The sequence below is a fragment of the Vigna unguiculata genome, chromosome 11, assembly GCF_004118075.2.
Source record: "Vigna unguiculata cultivar IT97K-499-35 chromosome 11, ASM411807v1, whole genome shotgun sequence".
Classification (NCBI taxonomy): Eukaryota; Viridiplantae; Streptophyta; class Magnoliopsida; order Fabales; family Fabaceae; genus Vigna; species Vigna unguiculata.
The window spans coordinates 32,538,921-32,559,588 of record NC_040289.1 but is presented as its reverse complement, the minus strand read 5'-3'; the positions used below and the strand labels follow the sequence as shown (position 1 = coordinate 32,559,588).

The 20,668-nt window shown below is 30.1% G+C and overlaps 1 protein-coding gene across 9 annotated transcripts; it reads right to left on the bottom strand.

Moving 5' to 3' along the window:
- Positions 1 to 831: 831 nt before the first annotated feature.
- LOC114168527 (cellulose synthase-like protein H1) lies at positions 832 to 15,417 on the bottom strand. Of its 9 annotated transcripts, none has more exons than XM_028053382.1 (14): positions 15,273 to 15,417; positions 14,955 to 15,103; positions 14,312 to 14,353; positions 12,047 to 12,153; positions 6,248 to 6,390; positions 5,833 to 6,143; positions 5,275 to 5,602; positions 3,569 to 3,691; positions 3,142 to 3,258; positions 2,796 to 3,008; positions 2,575 to 2,683; positions 2,211 to 2,398; positions 1,634 to 1,984; positions 832 to 1,478 (listed from the first exon to the last, which is right to left on the bottom strand). In XM_028053382.1, the coding sequence occupies exons 6-14, from the start codon at positions 6,087 to 6,089 to the stop codon at positions 924 to 926; spliced, it is 2,241 nt and encodes a 746-aa protein (XP_027909183.1). In that variant the 5' UTR covers positions 6,090 to 6,143; positions 6,248 to 6,390; positions 12,047 to 12,153; positions 14,312 to 14,353; positions 14,955 to 15,103; positions 15,273 to 15,417; the 3' UTR covers positions 832 to 923. The 9 variants fall into 9 exon arrangements, with proteins under 9 accessions (XP_027909183.1, XP_027909182.1, XP_027909181.1 ...); XM_028053381.1 differs by having other exon boundaries at positions 6,254 to 6,390; XM_028053380.1 differs by having other exon boundaries at positions 5,833 to 6,390; positions 14,312 to 14,356.
- Between the last annotated feature and the right edge of the window lie 5,251 nt (positions 15,418 to 20,668).

Genomic DNA, 20,668 nt, shown 5'->3' with positions numbered 1-20,668 from the left:
ATTTTGTAACAGTTAACTAACAAGGATTCATGATTGTGGTCGTACCAATCACTACTCTAATTTTAACACACTTCATATTTAAATTTTCGCTATTATGATAGCTCTTTATATTTAATTTAGTTGAAAGTTCCTAACCTTTGAAACATATGAAGCAGCTAATATACATGTTATATTTAATTATAATTTTATTGACGGTGTGGAAAGCATAAAAAATTGTGACAATTTGTTGAATAACTATTTTGATGCTAATTACAATTAGATACATATCGAAAATTTAAAAGATTATATTAAAGTTAATTTTCTATCTCGGTGTATGCTTAAATTCATATGGAAAATTCGGAAATACGTATTAATACATACCCACTTATTTTTTTCGAAGATAATAGTAAATTATAATAACAAATATTTTAATAATATGCCCAAGGTATAATTAACTATCTCGTTACTCAAAACATAGTATATCCATGTCTATAAATAAACAGTTAAATGAATAGCTACATTATATAAACATAAAAAATAACTCATGGAATACGATGCACATAATTATATTTATTTTTAAATTTTTTTGAATAAGCACATGGTGAAATTATGTTAGGAAAAAGTCCAAGTGTGAGTCAAAAGTCTCACACTGAATAGAATAAACAAAGTTAAATGCTATATAAGAGTAAAGACCCATAACACCATTGTCTTAAGATTTTGGGGTTAAAGTGATATCAAATGTCTTATACGCGTAAGACTAATGTTATATAACCATATGAAACCACAATTTCTCAATAACTATAATCATAACCCATGTCTTAAGGTTTTACGGTTAAAATATGGAACCACAGGTCCACGAGTATAATCATAACGTATGGGATATTAACAAAATATTTTCTCATATTCACCATATTCATTGTTTTTTCCATAGTTTCTAAACCTGATCAAGCAGCAACAGTTTTTCTAGAAAGGTGTACAAAGAGACATGTTAAGACAATTGATTTGTATATTGTAGACAAGGGAATCCTATATTTTCCTGTCTCAAATAATCCCCTCAGAAATGGCCAATAACAAATAATCAAATAAACACTACAAAAAATCTCACCAATTCCACACTCGTTCTTGCTTTGAATTGCCACCACTGGTCGCGTTCCTAATAACCTGATAGTTATTGCTGACAAATGCAACAGCAAAATGGTAGTGCCTGGCAAGAAAACTAGGGATTCATCGAAGGTGTACCTGCCACCATCCTTGTCATCTCCAACATCATTTGTTGGAGGTAAATCTTTCTTTGTTATGTCAAATACAGTTTCAGACATTCCTAAAGTCTTGAGCAGGACACTCAGAAAGGCACAGAAACCAGCATTCATGGGTGTTATTCTTGACATCCTTTGATTATTCCACCATGCTTTTATTGATAACCCTTCTGCTAAATACACTGATACAGTGTATACCTTGTAAATTACAAGAATAGCAACTGGAATACACATTCCAAGGTCCTGAATTAAACACAATCCAAAGTTAATCTTCATATTATAAACCCTAAACCCTAAACATAGATATAAGCATACTACAAATTTAGGACTCTAGTAATAAAGTACATACACTTGGATTTGTGTTTTGTTTAAAGGTTGTTGTTGTTTGATTTGTTTACCTGTGGCAATAAATTGGAATTGGTGATGATGCAGTGTGCAAGAAGACATGCATAACATACTTCAAACGCTGGTAGCAGTCCCCAATTGTGAATCCACATATATGCTATGCACTGTCTCAAAGTAAGCTTATGAAAAAGGGTGCCAAAAATAGGACAGTGCTTGCTTACAAAGATCTCCAGCATCCCTGTGGCCCATCTCTTCTGTTGGGCCATTGTAGTTGGGCCACCTCCTGGAGCAAAGCCCGTGAAGGCAATTGGGTTTGGTGTACAGATTTCTGATCTCCAACCTCTTTCATGGATTGTCAGTCCAGTAAGCACGTCCTCTGTTAGGGATCCATATATCCAACCCACCTATAGTTTCCATCAAACCAATTTCTGCTTCAATTTCATTAATATATATGTATTTATATATGAAAAAAATATCAAATTATTTTAGTGTTAAAAAGTGTATTTTAAACATAATTTTTTAAAAACTGTAAGATCAGGTTTACACCGGAACATATTTCTAATCGATGTAAGACTTATGACGTAACAGAAGTAAACTTTATACGGTTATTTCTCATCCTTATTTGAATACCTGTTTGCCCCATCCTGTGCCATATTCATATCCACAACCAGCAACTTGGCTTGCTGCCTCAATAACGTTTGCAATATTAACAGCATTTGGTGAATATGTCCTTCCCTCCAATGCACAAGCAACTGACTTCATAAGCTCTTTTGAAGCTCCAAAATTTTGTTTTAAATCCTTTTCTGATATGCTGTTTCCTGAAAAAATTGCTGGAATGCGTAAGATAAACCATGGAAGCCATGGAAAATATTCTTAATATAGTTTTTAAAGGAACATCACACTTGAATTTTTACTTTTATATATACAGGATTAAAACACAAACTATATACTGAATTATAACATGAAAACATGAAAGTATGAATGTAACATGTACCCTTGTGAACGTGATCTGGAGAAAGACCATATATAACTTTTCTTCTATGGAAGCAGTTTGTTCCTGCGTAGAAAGGCCCTTGCAGCCCAGCTAATCCCGCTGCCAAGTACTGCATTATATAGAAAGAGATTTTCTTAGAAGTAATAAATTGACCTAACTTATATATATTGAAAAGGGTTTTTTCTTCTCTTCTGTAAAGATTAGTATTTAATTCCAATCACCTTAATCAAAATTGTCATCTGGTTTCCAAAAGGATCGTCCTTCAACGTAGCGTAGAATTGTTGGGGAAATTGGGCAAATGCAACTTCTTTTTGTCCTTTGGGATCAAGTAAAATGCACAATGCATGATGAACAATCTTTGGATTATTAACAATCATGTCACAGTCCACGTTCAGCATAAAGGGAGCATTGGTTATCAACCCAGAGACTCTTGTCTGAAATATAATTGTTGGACGTTGAATTACCAAAAAGATTATGAGTTTGGGATGAAAAGCATGGCAAAAAGATGAAGTGAGAGATTCACCATTGAGATATATCAGAAAAACAAAAAAGACAATAGTTTCTCACCAATACATTCATGGCACCAGCTTTGAAATGATGAGAATGTTTTGGCCTCTTCTCTCTAGATATATAGATCAAATGAGGTAACCCATCTTCAAGGTCTTCTTTGTTCTCCCATATAACCTTACAAATTCTTAGTATAAGTAAGCAGTGGTATTTTGTTTTAAACTAAAGTTAAATATAACATGCCAGGGTTTTGTTCATATATCTCATTGAGTAATAAAAATGTTATCTTAAAATTATAAAATATGAAAATTAATATATATAAAATAGAATTGATTTAAAAACAATAACATGACAAAAGAGAAGATATATAAAAACAATTTATGACAGAGAAGATAAACATATGATGTAGATGAATATAGAAACTATGAAATTTGTTTGATATTGTTGAATAGTTCACGAAATGGCGTAAATAATTAATTCTATATACCTTGATTATGGATGGATGATTTGTCCTCTCAGTGTTTGAAAAAACAGCAAAGTTTCCATGACTTGGATTTGATTTTTGGGATGCTTCCAATTCTATTTTTTGGCTAAGATCATCATACATATTCTGCCAACACACAACAAGACAACCATTTTGAAAGTTTGTGGTCAGAGACAACATAACTTAGTTACTATTTTATTGATTTTAGTCTGCTGTTTGTCTTTAATTAATTATTAATTATATACTCTCTTTTTTGGATTTTTTTTTCAATAAAAATCAGATTAAAAGTTTAGAGAAAATGTAATCTACTAAGATTTTAAAATTAACGTAAATACGTTTTACTGTATTTGATAGAATTACCGAGTTTCGGAACATAACAAAAAACTTGTGATATGGTATTTAACTATATTTTAACATATTACAGTTTTTTTTAAGATTAATTAATTACGATGAATATTTTCTAATGTTTTAGTATAAGATATATAAATATCACACTATACCCACAGTTTCATTCAAACCGGTGAGATTTTTCTTAACCTCTCATTCTCTTTTATATTAGTAGCCAAAAACTTGTATTTTTGGCATTACATATAATCTTTTCTTTATTTGTCGAATAATACAAATATTAGTACAATAATTTATCCTATTTATCTTCCAATCTTACGTAGCTTCTCTAAGATTAACTTAGTAGACCAATCTTATCTTTATCAATTAAGATTTCGGATTTAATATTATTAGTTAGCAAAAATCATATTTTTAAATCTATTGTTTGATCTAAAAAAAGTGATACAAGATGATGCTAATGCATCTTAGTATAATGTAGATATATGAAAAGAATTTGACGATAAAATCATTTATGTAGTAAAATATTGAAAACCATTTTGATTTTAATTTCCATTACTAAATTTTAGAATTTCTTTTGTTATCTCTTACAGTTTCAAACTTTTTCCAGAAAATCAGAGTTTTCAATATTATAATTGCATAAAGTTCTTTCAAATATTTTAATTCTCATCATAGATATTCATTAAAATAAAAAACAACAAAATCTAATCTTTAAAAGAAATGTTATAAGTTATTACATTCCTATATATTTATTAAAATCTACAAAAAATGGTATGCTAAAATAATCTTCTAAAATCTAATAGCTGAATTCTTTTTATGAGAAATTGAGAATGTCTTCAATGTTAATTATTTATTAGAAAAAAATATCTTTTGTTACGACTCATTTTTTCCAGTAAAATATAAATAAAATACATTTATATTCTAGACCTTTTCTAAGTCTAACTTTATTTTGTATGCGGAACATTTTAAGAATTTTTACTTTGATCATTCACATGAATATTAAATAAAAGTTAAAATGATAAATATATTAATGATGAGATAATTTGAAGCGCTTAAAATAATTGAAAAAAAAAGTCTCATAAATGTTAGCAATAATTTAACAAATATATACAATTTAAAACAATATTAATATTGAAATATTAGCTATTTTCTTAATCTTGAAAATTAATTAATTGATTCTTATATAAAATATTGGATAGAACAGTTCCTTTTATAAAGTCTCTATAAAATAATATTTGATATGGATAATAACTATATGCTAAATATATTCGAAATCATTCTCATAAAGCTTAAAATATAATTTTAATGTAACTTTTACAGGAAAAGAATAATTAAAATAATGTATAATTATGTTAAGGAATAGTTACCTTCATCTGTAACCATTCATGTTTGAACTCTGGTGTGTTGCTGGCCGTGGAGACTTCTGGTTTGGCAGAGAAGTATCTGAACGGAGTTCTAACTTGCACATTGTGTTTCTTGCAGAATGGTACCCAAAACTTTGCAAATTTGGAGGCTTCTTGAAGAGCGTAGAAGGTAAGAGTGGAACAACCATCGTCAGAGACATAACAAGCAAGCTTGTGAGGTGGGTAATCAAGTGCCAACAGAGACAACACAGTGTTCACTGTGATAATAGGTGGTTCAAGCACAGGATCCGCTGTTGTCACAAACATATCCACTCGTGGAAGCTCCTGCACACTGCTCACAAAATTCACTAATACCAACAATGCATCACCAAAGACAAAAACATGCAGTCTATACATTAAAACATTTCGAAAAATCATATATTTTGGTTGTCCTCACCAGTACTTTTAGACTGTATTAATGTAAACATGATTTGTTAACGTTAGTGCAAGGAATCTTATACTGTGAGTTGCTTAAAAATATTATAATATATAACAAAAGTTAAAAAACACACTGTAACATACCTTTGTAAGAGACGTTCTGGGTAGGTTTTGATTAGTGCTGGACTCCACTGAGTGGAGAGGGTGAAAAACCAAGAGAGGGTGAACCATGATTCGCAGACGAAAGCAACAAACCAAGGGAATGAGTAGTTGTTGACAGAGATAACGCGGTAACCAAGCAGCAACAAGAGAAGGATCAAAAGCAAGCTCTCCGTTACCCTTTTATAAGTGTACTTGTACCGGTGTTTCTCATAGAGAGGGAAAGAGTTTTGGTTGGCCATTGATATGAGCCAAGGTGCTAAGAGAGCTCTGAGTGTGTGTGAATACGATGATGACTACGAAGGAACGTGTATTTAAAATAAACAAATGAGTGTCGTAAAAAAATTGTAATTAGTCACGTGCTAGGTAACAGACAAAGAATTGACAGTTAAAACTTAACAGTTACCGGCCGGCCCTAGATTCTTCTTTGTTGTTATTGTGGCAGCAGACAGCTCAGTTATTGGATGGTTATTTTGTACCTCGTTTTCTAGTAACTTGTTTCATTGGCCATCTGGGAAACGTTTTAGCACCCCATATATTCGTCTGAAAGAGAAGAAGCGAGATATAGAGAGATAGATACATGTCAGAGAAAAAGTTGTGATCCATCGCATTACGTAAATTACTAGGGCACTATCTGTAACACAAGATACTGGTCCATGTGGTTGTGTTACATACAGAAAACCATACCGTACACAGGAATCGGTGTAGGGAGAGGACCACTAGAGGAGAAGGACAAGATAAAAATTACATGTGATGTGAAGGTGATCGTTAATGTTCAGTGTTTTTCTGCATTACGGTCCCATCTCAGTCTTCCAAAGCATTTTCGACCACACGGCTCACAAATTGCTGCTAGATTTGTAATTCAAGATGTTGGTTTTCACGGATGGAACATTTAAGGAAAACATGGGATGTCTACTATTTTTACCACTTTTTTTACTGCCTAAAGTGCCAGTACGTTTTTTATTTTAAATTTTTTTCTCAATCTACCTTATAGTGGTACAGTATGGTAAAAGAAATGTAAAACACGCGTGGTGGTGGAAAAAATTCACATTCACTTACTTCCATTCTTCGAAATAAAATTATTGTGAAAATTTTCCATTGTTGTTTCCTTGAACCTTTCATTTTTGGACTTAAAATGACCCAATCTCTATCCCGTTTGTGGAAACTCCCATTTTGGATCTCAATCCTTTGCTGCCATTTTGGAATCCTAATCCCATTCCATTGCACCCAGGAAGACACACACCAAATGTGTGTTTAGGGAGGTTTTATTTTGCTTTCCCCCTAACTTTTCGTTGACAACTTATGAAGTTCCCTTCTCATTTGAACTCTACAACCCATAACTTCAAAGTTTCAAAAACAACCCCTTCATATTAGTGTCAAGTTTGCAATCCCTAACGGAAGACTTTAGGTGTTCATATTTTTTCGAGGTTCTCGCATGGCAGTGGGGGATTTTTGGTGACAAAGGGTGTTATTCGTCTTCTTCCTCGATAGAAATTGGGTCTTCTCCTTGCATCTTCTCTCTCGACATGGTGTTACTTGTTCCATTCCAGATATTTGAGAAAAAAAATTGTCAGATTTATTTATTGCATCAGGAAACACAATTCCCTTCCTAACTAAAGTGGTTGACCTTACTTGTGCACACCATTACCAGAGTTCATCCCACTTGGGTCCACAAGGTATAGGTGCATTTAGGGAAAAACTTAGCTGGTATATTCTTAAACTTAACTTACAACTAAAGAACAATTAACTTGTAACCCACGAAGGAGTTTTCGTACAAAATAAAATTGTTAGATTTCCATATTGCATCAGGAAACATAATTCCCTCCCTAATTAAAGTGATGGACCCCACCTGTGCACACCACTACTAGAGCCCATCCTACTTGGGTCCATAAGGTTTGGCGCATTTGGGGAAAAATTTGTATGGTACAATTTTAAATTTAACTTGCAATTAAAGAGCAATTAACTTGTAAGCCACGAAGGAGTTTTTGCACAACATAAAATTTCCAGATTTCCAGACTGCATCAGGAAACACAATTCCATCACTAACTAAAGTGGTGGATCCCACCTGTGCACACCATTACTAGACCCCATCCCACTTGGGTCCATAAGGTGTAGGCGCACTTCGAGGAAAAACTTGGCTGTCACATTTTTAAACTTAACTTGCAACTGAAGAGCAATTAACTTGTAACCCACGAAGGAGTTTTTGCACAAAAATAAAAATTGACATACTTGGAAAGTGCAGGAGGAAACTAAATTCCCTTCCTAATAGATATCTGAAATTAATTCTAACACAATGACAATTAACTACTTACAAAACAAGGACTTTGTGCAAAAGACAATTTTGGAATTATTTAGTCCGGAGATGTCAAGTTAACATGCAACTAAAGTAAAATTAATTCGTCACCCATACAATACTTTTTGCACACATATATTGGCAGTGTTTGGATACTACATTAGTGAATACAACTAACTTCTTAACATGTTTCACAACACATGTTAGTGGGATAGGCTCTGGTAGTGGTGTTCCTAGGTGGGGTCCACCACTTTAGTTAAGGAGGGAATTGTGTTTTCTGATGCAATATGCAAATCTGACAATTTTATTTTGTGCAAAATTTCCTTCGTGAGTTATAAGTTAATTGTTCTTCAGCTGCAAGTTAAGTTTAAAAATATATCAGCCAAAATTTTCCCAAATGCACCTATATCTTATGGACCCAAGTGGGATGAGCTCTAGTAGTGGTGTGCACAGGTGGGGTCCACCACTTTAGTTGGGGAGGGAATTGTGTTTCCGAATGCAATATAGAAATTTGACAATTTTATTTTGTGCAAAAATTACTTTGTGGGTTACAAATTAATTGTTCTTCAGTTGCAAGTTAAGTTCAAAAGTGTGTCAGCCAAGTTTTTCCCCAAATACACCTATACCTTGTGGACCCAAGTGGGATAGGCTCTAGTAGTGGTGTGCACAGGTGGAATCCACCACTTTAGTTAGGAAGGGAATTGTGTCTCCTGATACAATATGGAAAATTGACAATTTTATTTTGTACAAAAACTCTTTCATAAGTTACAAGTTAATTGCTCTTCAGTTGCAAGTTAAGTTTAAAAATGTGACAACCAAGTTTTTTCCCAAATCTCTGACCAGGAACCATGAAAAAACATGAATAGCTAAAGCCTCCGGTTAGGGATTGCAAACTTGACACCAATATGAAGGAATTGTTTTCAAAATTAAGGTTATGGGTTGCAGAGTTCAGATGAGAGGGGAATTTCGTGGGTTGTCGACGAAAAGTTGGGAGGAATGCAAAATAAAACCTCCCCAAATGCACACATCTGATGGGTGCCTTCGTGGGTGCAATGGAATGAGATTAGGGTTCGAAAATGACAGTAAAGGATTGGGTTCGAAAATGGGAACCTCCACAAACGGGGTACAGATTAGGTAATTTTTAGTCCAAAAATAAAACTTCAGGTTCACATGAAAATGAAACAACACTTCTGTTTGGAAGAATGAGATAAGTGAATGTGAATTTTCTGCACGCACGTCTAACATTTTTACATTTTCTCTACAAGACTCTACTACTAGAATAGAAGGTACGTTGAGAAAAAAATATAAAATAAAAAACGTAATACCACGTTAAGAAAAGCGGTCAAAAAAGTAGTTATCCAATCGTTTCCCAACATTTAATTCTCAATCAAGGAAAAGTTATCCTAAAAATGTGTGACCAAAAGCTAATGTATTACTTTTTGTCTATACTATATGTACAAAGAATTGATATATTTTACAAACAAGAAGGAAAACAACTATTGATAATCAATATATTAATACTATATATGAGGATGTTTTAACACTCAGTCGTAATAATATAATAATATATATTGATGTTTAATATTAAAAAAAAATAACAAAGTTTAATTAAAATATGTTAATTTTTTAAGTTGTGAACTTCTTAACTTTAATGTAAAAGGATCACTCCTCTTTCGCTACAATGCTTAAATAGTTTTAACAGTAAATATTATGTTGAATCACGGATTACATAAGACACACTACAAAAATAATTATTTTTAGCGGGGGTTATATTTGACGTTTCTAGGGGTTTTAACCCCCACTAATGGTTTTACCAGGGGTTTGATATTCCCCCAGAAGGGCAAGCGTGGCTAACGAATTACCGGGGGTTTTAAGCAACCCCTGGAAGTAGCGCAACTTACCGGGGGTTTCGAAAACCCCCAGTAATGCCTGAGGTTCTGAAAACCCCCAGTAATGCATGGGGTTCTGAAAACCCCCAGTAATGCATGAGGTTCTGAAAACCCCCAATAATGCATGAGGTTCTGAAAAACCCCAGTAATGCATGGGGTTCTGAAACCCCTAGGAATGCATGAGGTTCCGAAAACCTCAGGTAATGTTTGGGGTTCCAAAAACCCCCGTTAATGCCTGAGGTTCCAAAAACCTCCGTTAATTCCTCAAAAACCCCTGTTAATACCAAAAAGTTATTAGTGCTCATAATGCTAAAGTTGTACTTTCCTGATAATTGATTTGTTTAGTTAATTATTTGAGTACGAAAAAAACTTTATTCTATCCTATTTATTGCTTAACATTTTGGTATCAATCAATACAAATAAGCAAAAATTTCAAGGTCACTTCAAAATAAGCAATCAATACAAATATTCATTCAAATAGTACCAATAGTGGACTAGCAATCATAATGCTCTTAATATAATAAGTGTTGGAGAGGTAGCATTTGAATGATAATGACATAATAAGGAGTGCACTATCTACCTACAATAAACCAAAATGTAAAAGGAAATTTATATTCTTAAATCTGCATCTCAAAATGTGATACCTAAGTTACAATCTGCACTTAGACTACAATTCAACCAACCTGAGTTTACTAGCTTTGATGATATTTGTTGACTCTATGATGGTGGAATTTAGTTGCCTACTGCACTTAGCAGGATTAGTCCTATACCATTGTTCAGTGAACTATTTCGTACTGATGGAGAACAACAGACTCTTCATTCTAGATCACCATGACACACTTATTCCATATTTGAGACGAATCAATGCAACAGAGACAAAGGCCTATGCTACCAGGACCATCATTTTCTTACAAGATAATGGAACATTAAAGCCAGTGGCCATTGAGCTAAGCAAACCACATCCTCAGGGTGATAACTTTGGTCCTATTAGCAATGTTTATCTTCCGGCAAACCAAGGAGTTGAAGCTTATATTTGGCTACTTGCAAAGGCTTATGTGATCGTAAATGACTCTTGTTATCACCAACTTAGGAAAAAATTGTCTCTGGAAAAAATAGTGAAAGTCTAAAAGCTAGAAAATTAGGAAAACAGCTTATAGGTCAAATCAGTCTTCAAGTCAAAACTAGATCAATAAAAATCTCAAACCAATGGAAATATGATATATTGTCAATTAAAAAAGATGTATGAAGACATCCTTTTTATTAAAAGTAACAAAAATTTCAATACTACTAATAAACCCTAATCCATATGGATATGATTATATATAGAAAAAACATTGAAGAGACTCCTAATCAGAAGTACGGAGACCACAAATTCTCTGAATTTTATGAGAAGTTCACCCACACACGTATTTTAGAAAACCACTACATCATAATTATCCAGTGATGCTAATGATTGAAGATTGAGTTTGGACATCAAGATTCTAATTTGCAAAACAAGAAAGCAAATAGGAAGATGTGATTGAGAGACATTGATTATTATATGACAAATTATGGTTTCCGTGTAGTGAATGTGGACAGCCACATATTGCTTGTTCCAACTGATAGGTAAACTAAATCAATTCTCACAAAAATAATGATATGTAGTAGTTCAAAACCATGGATGCTTCTTAATTATACGCATTGCATGATTATAAGATTTGATAGCTACCAATTTTATTTCTCCTATCCTTCCTGTTTGTCTTTCTGGTGGAAAGAATTATAAAAAATATGCAAAAATAAAGTCAATAGAGAAAATTTATTAGACATATACAATCATTTAAAAGAAAATCAGTGTTGTTTTCTAATTTATCATAAAGTAGCATTTCATTCCTTGTTTCAAGGAATACTTCAGAATATAACCTATTTGACATGAAACACATACTTACATGGATTCGAACCTTAACTCTCATCTAACTGTTTTGAGCAGATTAAAATGGAGAGATCATAATTGTTCATGGTTTTAAGTGATCATAATTACCTGAATGAGATTGATGATGAGCTGCAGGTGTAACTACATGTCCCCATGTAGAAGATTTATTGGTTGACATTTTCTTCTTGGTTGATATTTTCTTCATCTTCAGGTGGCTACAAATAAGATAAACACATCAAATTAAACAATGAAGGATAATAATTTAAGATGAATTAGTAAAATGACTCAACAATTGAAAAATGAAAAAAAAAACCTTGCCAGTTGTATATTTCCATCCTCGTTAGAAAATAATATTTCTAGGTTTTGTTGTTCAAATGGCTCACATTCATGAAAATTGTCAACATCATATTACATGGTTGTGTGGTAAAGGTATTACTATAATATTCTTTGAAACAAGTGGATAAAACTTTGAAAGTTATCATAATCGTTTGAAACATATAAATTAGTATTATATATATAAAATATGGTTTAAATTAAAAGTTTTTAAAGCTAAACTTCTACTAAAACTAAAACTAGAAATTTAATTAAACAAAATATGTTTTTCATAATTTGATAGTTCTGCTCTTATAGCAGAGGAAACTAAAAGCTGTAGATGAGAAAGGATGAGTAATAGAATGAAAGAATAGTTTTTTTCATAATAAACTTATTTGAGATTTTTCAAAATAATCTTTTAAGTATTTCTTAAGATGATAAAAAAAACAAGTTTATAGCTATCATTGTCTTAAATGAAAAAAAAAAATACTCTCAAAATAGCAAGCATATAGATAAGAAATGCAAGGAAAGATTGATAACTATTTACAAAGAGGGATAATTTTCATCAAACTTTTTATTATTTCTTTTAACGGGTATATAACTTTCAGTCCATAATACAATCAAATAATTTCATTTTACAAACTAGCATAGTAGAGATCAGAGATGCAATTAAACACTACCTGTAGACAATAATTATCCTATCAAATGTAGGTTCTTGGGTTGTGTTCTTGTTTAGCAAACTACCAATTTTGGATATTAGCAAACAAATTCATGAGTGACAAGATAATCAAGATTTAAACAGTTTTAATGAAGTTGGCAAAGGTATACTTGATAATAGAATTACTAGCAAAACAAATAGAGATTTGATCTAACAGTAACAAATTTGCATGTAACTGTCTTGTAATGGAACTACATCCTGCTGTTGCTGCTGCAACAATGGTTGACTCTTTGTGTCCATTCGCCTCCTATAGATTTAAAAGGTATGAGAAAAGTATAAAAAAAGTTTTGGGAAGAAGCAAGAATTCCTAGGAGAATTTGACCCAACCTGGAACAACTTTAAAACATTAGAGCATAGCAAAAGCTTTTATTATTAAATGTAAAGGATCCGCAAATCATTTTGGTTCCTGCCTCACAGTTTGGAAACACAAAGATGCCACCGGAGGAAATATGGGCAGAAAGAAACACAAAAGCCATGTTATTGCCTTTATGCTTAAGTAGTATTCTTAGGTTCATTTAAAAAGCAAAATTTTTCATGTGTCAAGGGCTTCTCAAGGCTTTCCTTATGTGCATCAAAATGCAATGAAAACTTCACATATTAAAAAATGATCATTTTTTCTCATTCAAAGTGCCAACAGAAGTTTCCATCCTTAGATAGATTATGTCATGGACAAATAAGCTTCTTGTTCTTGTTACAGTTTGTGTATATAATGAAAATAATAAAGATATTAAGAATCACTTGCTTATGCTTGTGAAATGAAACGCAAGTAAAAGGACCATTCTTGGTTTAACAAATAATATTAATATTGTTGGTTCTTTTAGGAATCAGAACCCCAAAATTTCATGAGATTTATACTCAGGTCATTTCATTCTTTGGATTCTTTCTATTTACATAAAAGAGGTTTACCACACTAATTTTGGTGAGTTACTAATGAGCTTTAAACAAGGCCATCTTCCAGGGTTGAGACAATCTTCAAAGCAGTAAAGGGAAAACTATAAACTATAGAGAGCCTAAAAAATGAGAGTATAATTGTAAGGAGACAAAAATATCTTCACAGGTTATAAAAATGACTTAAAAAATAATGTAGATATTGGAGAAGTACATCTTCATTCTTCGGTAATTGATTCCTACCTACCAAACAACTTCCATTCATTTTGTTAGTGGAAAGAAATAGTCATTATCACTCCATATTCTAAGACTAGGCCTATAGGAATAGGTTTACCAAAATTAGTTGTCTGCAATAACATTGTAAGGCCAATTTTCATATTAAAAATTAAAACTCCACACGTTATTGCATTGACGTTCATGAAACAAAATCTATATAAATATAAATAGAATTTTACCATCATAAAGAGCTGCCAATTGGTTGAATCTTGGACAAGGTGCTGCTGCCATGTAAGTGAGATAACAACATTATTTATCAAAAGCAATTAGACATTAAAATCAAGTCCTTATCAACAGATTGTCACATGAAATTCGAAACTTTAGTTTTTGAACTTGGCAAAAAATAAAAATCAATTATAACAAAGTATAAACACAATTACGTGTAGTGAGGTGGAAGCCATTTCAGGGACATATTTATATCATTCAGTTTCCCCATTTTGGAATCTTCTCCTCCAAACAATATTAAAACAGAATTAGTCATAACTTCATTTTCTCGGGATACTTTTATAATAGACAAATTACTCTACACAATTTTTTTTCTGGAAAATTACTCTACACAGAATAAAGATTAATTATTCTGGAAAATCTAGAGTAAATTAATGAAATATTATTTTTTACAAGTGTTGGTTTCACTTATATCACTTATATTTAGAAATGTGAATGATAAGTATTTAGGGAGAAAGAGGTGTGAAGGCATACAACAAAGAAAGGGAATAACCTACCGAGTTACCTCAGCAAAGAAAGGAAAAGTTGGAAAAGAAAAAATGGCGAAGTGGTGAAACTTAAGAACAAAATCTAAGATGGAGCTGCAAAGAGGAGTACCTGAACAAAAGTAGGGATTACACTGTTACGATGGTTGCGGTGGCAATGGAATCACACTCTGGTTGCGGTGGCAATGGAATCACACTCTGGTTCCGGTAACTGTGGCACGATCAACGCTACTACTTGATGGTGACAAAGTAATCAGTGACCTAGGGCATGGGTAAAGGAGATGAAAAGAAGGAAACCAAATCGATAGCAGCATGGAAACGAAAACGAAAACGAAAACAAAATCAAAATTGAAATGAGACAAAGGGAAATGAAATCGAAAGAACAACAAAAATAAGGAGACAAAATTTTGAGAGAAAAGATCTTGGTTACCTTGAACTTGAACCAAAAACGATGGAGGCACAGGAAGGCTGCATTTTCTTCCTCTAGATTGACTTAGTGAGAAAGGGAGAAAATCTGAATAATCTAATTAAAAATTAGAAAAAAGGGTGAGAAATAAAAAAATAAGGTAAGATAAAAATTTTCCAGGGGTTCATCAAAAAACCCCTGATACTTAAATACGGTTCTCAAAACCTCCACCATACCTATTATTTATTATTATTTACCGGAGGTTATTATAACCTCAAGGAATAAACCTCATCTAAAATTACATATTTTTGTAATGACAATTGCACCTATAAGAATTTTATTAGGACTTTAATATATTATATTTTATCATAGTACGTTAATTAATTGATAATTTTATTTATATTTTAATCTTTTAAAACTCAAAAAGTTAATTTAGTTATATACTTAAATGTGTTTTTTCTTCTTCTCGAGAATCACCATCTTATGTAAGATGAGATTTTTTGAGTTTTAAATTTAAGACACATATTATGATTTTTCTTATTTGTAAAATTTAAGTTATAAATTTAAGACCGAGACTCTCTTATATTAAAAATGTTTGTATACGGTTCTTGATCTTTTTTTTTTTTTTTTTTTTTTATTTATATGTCCATACTTCTCTTTGTTAAAAATACTTACGAAGACATTCAATGATATAACTTACTATTTCATTACTTTAGGGAGAAACTAGTCTCTAAACCGTGCTGCACGGGTCTTTTATTTTTTATTTTTTTATAGAATAATAATAATAATATTATATTTATTTAGATAAATTTAAAAGTTTTATATTTAAACACTAAAAATACAAATAATAATTATAAATTTTTTAAGAAATTAAAAATTTATTTAGCAAAAATATTTACAATAACATTTTTTTATAATTAAAAAAACACTTATAATAATAACAACACTATCATTTGATATATTAACATTTATTTAAATAATTCTTAAATAATATTTATTTTGAAATAAATATTGATTACTGAGGTTAAGAATGTTAAAGCGGGTCTGACCTACCGGACCGGCTCGCCAAAAAAAAGGCAGGTTGGGTTAGTGTTTTTAACATGCTAGCCTGTTTTAGTCTGGTTCACCTAGTCAATCAAAATGATTTTTCTTGTAATTTTTAAAAATTAAAAAAATTAAATTTTATATATTATATTTTTGTATAAATGTAAAAATATAATACTATTATAATTTAAATCATTAACACTTACAAATTAAGTTCTAATTATTAGTTATAATAGAATAAGTTAATATGTGAATATAATAATTATTTTAATTTTATATTAATTAATCAATTAAAAATGTAAAAAATATTTATATGATTAAATATTTATTTATAAGTATATATATAAGTAAATTTTATAAAAAATGGCAAGTCACTAGTCCATTTTTAAATGGTGAGCTGGTCTGACTTAATCTATTTTTGGTAGGCCAAAACAAGTCGGATTGACCCGTTTTGCCAACCGTAACTGAAGTGTACTGTCCAGTGTAACATGTCCTATAACTTAAATTATTATAATATATATTCGTTAGATATTTCCTTGCTCTGTTGTACATCATTACATTAAAGCATTCGATCATAAATCAAAGTTAGTCTTTTTATGCTCACCACTAAAAAAATAATCTTTTTATACCATTGTATGAAAAGTTCCTTCTTTCGTGAATTATCACCCAATGCTACTAACTCAGTTTTACTTTCCTAATCTTCAACCCCGATGTGACTTTTACAAAACTTTTACAAAAGTCGTTTGTTCTTTGCCCATATATGGTGCATGCTAATTTATAGATTTGTCATGACTGAATGACATGAGATGAGTAGTCTTGAGTCATTTTGATTTCCTTTTGTGTTCTCTGCACGGTTTGCTAAGAATATGTTTTTATTTTATTTTATTTGTTCAGAATAGATATTTTGCCAAAATACAATAGTTTTGATGTGTTACTTTAGGTTTAAAAATGTTCATTGTCTTGCTTTAACGAGGTTACATGTTTAGAGATTGTTTTTGCATTTGTTTTATAATTTTACATGTCTACATTGCATGTAATTAGGATGTCAACGGGACGAGTAGGGTACGGATAGTAGTTTCCCCGTGTCCTACCCATTGGATAAATATTTGTTCCGTATTTTATCTATATCCGTCGGGTATCCGTTATGCATGTATCTACATATCTTTTTAATATCCATGGGTATCCGCAGGTATTTACAAAAAGAAAAATTTAATATTTAACAACAAATTTTAACTATAAATTCAAATAAAAATACAATGCATAACATTTATAAATTTTAAACAAAGTGCAAATAACTGTGTTGAATGATAGTTTACAAATAAATGGAGATTTTTTAAAATCAATTGATAAAAAATAATCCATTCAAAATCAATGTGTTAATATTTAATTTTTTTAATTTAAATGAGAATATAGCGGGTACGGATATCCACGGGTATAAATAATATGATACTCGTACCCGTCCCATTAACATGCAGATATAAAAATATCCGTACCCCGTGAATATTCATTTTCAATATCCATCCTACCTATTATAAGTTTTATCCGCAAATACCCGCATATACAAATTTCTTTTACATCTGTAATGAATTTAGGACTACGATTTTTTTTTTGGCTATTTTGTTTAAAAGAGAATGTTTTTTCATATATTGTGTGATTTTTTTATTAGTCTGCACATTTTGCTATGAATATATTTTTATTATTTATGTTTTCGGCATTGCAAGGAACACATATAAAATGATTTTTTACATGCTATTATTCTCGTTATGTTTATGTTTAATATTAATATTAATATTGTTGAGAAAAACAGTTACCATGAATAAAAATCTTTTGTTTCAATATAAAATTTTGAGGTAATGTAACATGCTGTTAATCTTCTTTAATTTATATAAATTATATTTGAGACTGTTATTATTTACTATAATTTAGACATATATTATGAATGATGATTATATTATTTTCTTACTAAAATCAAATATTACATTCTTTATTCATCATGTTAATGAGATACTAATAAGAATATTATTTATCATCTAAGTTACTCGTGCAATGCATGAATAAAAAAAACTAATTCATGAGAAAGGGAAACATGAAATGAACATGTTTCAAGTACTCATTCAACATGTGTCTTTCAATCATGTGCCTCAGTTTATATTGATTTAGTTGGCATTGTTTCTTGAATAATACGGTGAACCATTGGACAATGTTATATGTTGTGTTCAAATTTTATAATTATGCCCTCATGGTTATGCCACATAATCCTTACTCAACAATCAACTCTTTGCATCCTAAGGGAGACTTCTTCATCCCATTCTATTTCCTACAAGTTCTTAATTATTTGCTCTCATCATCATTAACACCATATTTCACATAAATAATATCGGGTGTATTATCAATTTCAATTATTCAAATAATTTTTGGGTCTCAAGATTCGATTATTTTTATTTCATTTTAATACTTTTGTTTATTGTTTATTTTTCACATGAGTATTTGATTATTAATTTATGTACAATTGTGTAAACCCTTCATTTCATATATAATCTAAAAAATCTTATCTTATTCATTCTCCTATACCCTTAGTTTTTGTTTTATTTGAGATTTTTTCTTCTCAAACAATTTTCAATATTTTTCAGTTGACCAGTTTGATATCTAGAAAATTTTGTCATATTTCTAATAAGGTACCTTTTATTTTATACATTTTATTTTTTTGTGTGCAATTTTGTTCAATGATATATCAAATTATTTATAAGGCATATCATTTTTACTTTTTAATATTTTTATTTGTTGATCTTTTATTACATAGAATATTGTTTTAATGATTTTTAATATAATTATTTTTATTCTCTAAATCATTCTATTTGATGTAATTTTATCACCACAAATCCACAAATTGTATAAAGATGTTTCATTTAGTATAATAGAATAATTTAATATATGGTCATGAAGTTCAAATGAAAAATCTATATCTAAATTATTATTATTTTTTATGTGATTTTATTTAAATAGTATATTATAATCTTTATCAATGTAAAAAAAAGAGATTTTATTATAATTTAGAAGAAGTAAGGAGACATTTGAAATATTTTTAAACTTGAATATTTGTTTTTTTTTTTAGTTTTTTAAAAATATATTTTAACTTTATCAACTTTGTTTTGTAACAATTTCAAAATTAATAGTTTTTTGGTTGTTATGAGATTCTACTCATGTGTAATGGTGTAATGTTATATATAATTATTTCATTTTTATCTAATTGTTATTTGATATTCTAATTTAAAATTTATACAAATTTTATTTTTTTCTAAATATTTAACATTAAATATATTTTTTTAATATTGAATATTTGATAATTCATGTTTTTTTATAAAAGTTAATTAGTTGATAAATAAACAATAAAAAAAAGAACATGTACAAACACAACATGTATTCTCGTTATTTGGTAGAGATGAAGGTCTGACAAATATTTTATTGAAAAATTATAGTATGATTCTCATTGTTTGATGTTCATACTTTAATTCTTTATATGGTTTAGGATGAATCATTAATTTTTTTTTTAAAAAAAAAGATAGTGATATATTAATCATTGAGAATAAAAAAACATGAGATATAATATCATTATATTTTATACCTATTAATAGATGGGAATAAATATAATATTTTACTTTACAAACGAGGATGGGATAATAAATTTTGTTCCCGCTCCGTATTCCCAATTGCACCATCCTATAAGATTTTGATACTTAAATTTAAGATACATATTAAACTAATGTTATGATTTTTTTTTCTTGTAAATTTGAAGTTATAAATTTAAGAATGAGACTCTTAGGTTAAAAATGTTTTTATGGTTATTGATTTTCTTTATATACATACTTCTTTATTAAAAATACTTAAAATTATATGACTTACTATTTCATTATTTTAGGGAGAAACTGAATTTGATTTTTCTGAATTCGAGTTAAGTGATACTTAAATCATTTCAAGTTAAAACTCATCTTCTTATGTTTCTAATAAAATATACTCAAATCTTTTTAATATTTTTAAATAATCTACATTTAGTACAATTTAGGTGTAAGTATTGCACAAGATATATTAGAATATCTTTTAACATATAAATATAAATTCATTTGTGGTCAATATGTTTATAGTATATTTGTGTTTAATTGAAAATTGGATAAATTATGAATTGTTAATAAAATTGTTTTTTTTTTTTAAATCATTCTTTTGTGTTAGAAATTTATTTCTAAACTAGTTTATTTTTAGGTTAAATTACTCTTTTGGTCTTTTTATTTGTCATGAAATTTCAGTTTGGTCCTCAAGTTTTTCGTTGTCTCAATTTGGTCATCATTTTCCTCAATTTGGTCCTCACCGTTAGTTTGACCAGA

Excerpts from the sequence above, each read along its gene's own strand:
- LOC114168527 (XM_028053380.1), bottom strand. The coding sequence starts at position 6,089 with ATGGCCAACCAAAACTCTTTCCCTCTCTATGAGAAACACCGGTACAAG. Across the intron at positions 2,399-2,574 it reads TCCAGATCACGTTCACAAGG|GAAACAGCATATCAGAAAAG; the intron begins GTACATGTTACA and ends CAATTTTTTCAG. Across the intron at positions 1,985-2,210 it reads GCACAGGATGGGGCAAACAG|GTGGGTTGGATATATGGATC; the intron begins GTATTCAAATAA and ends TGGAAACTATAG.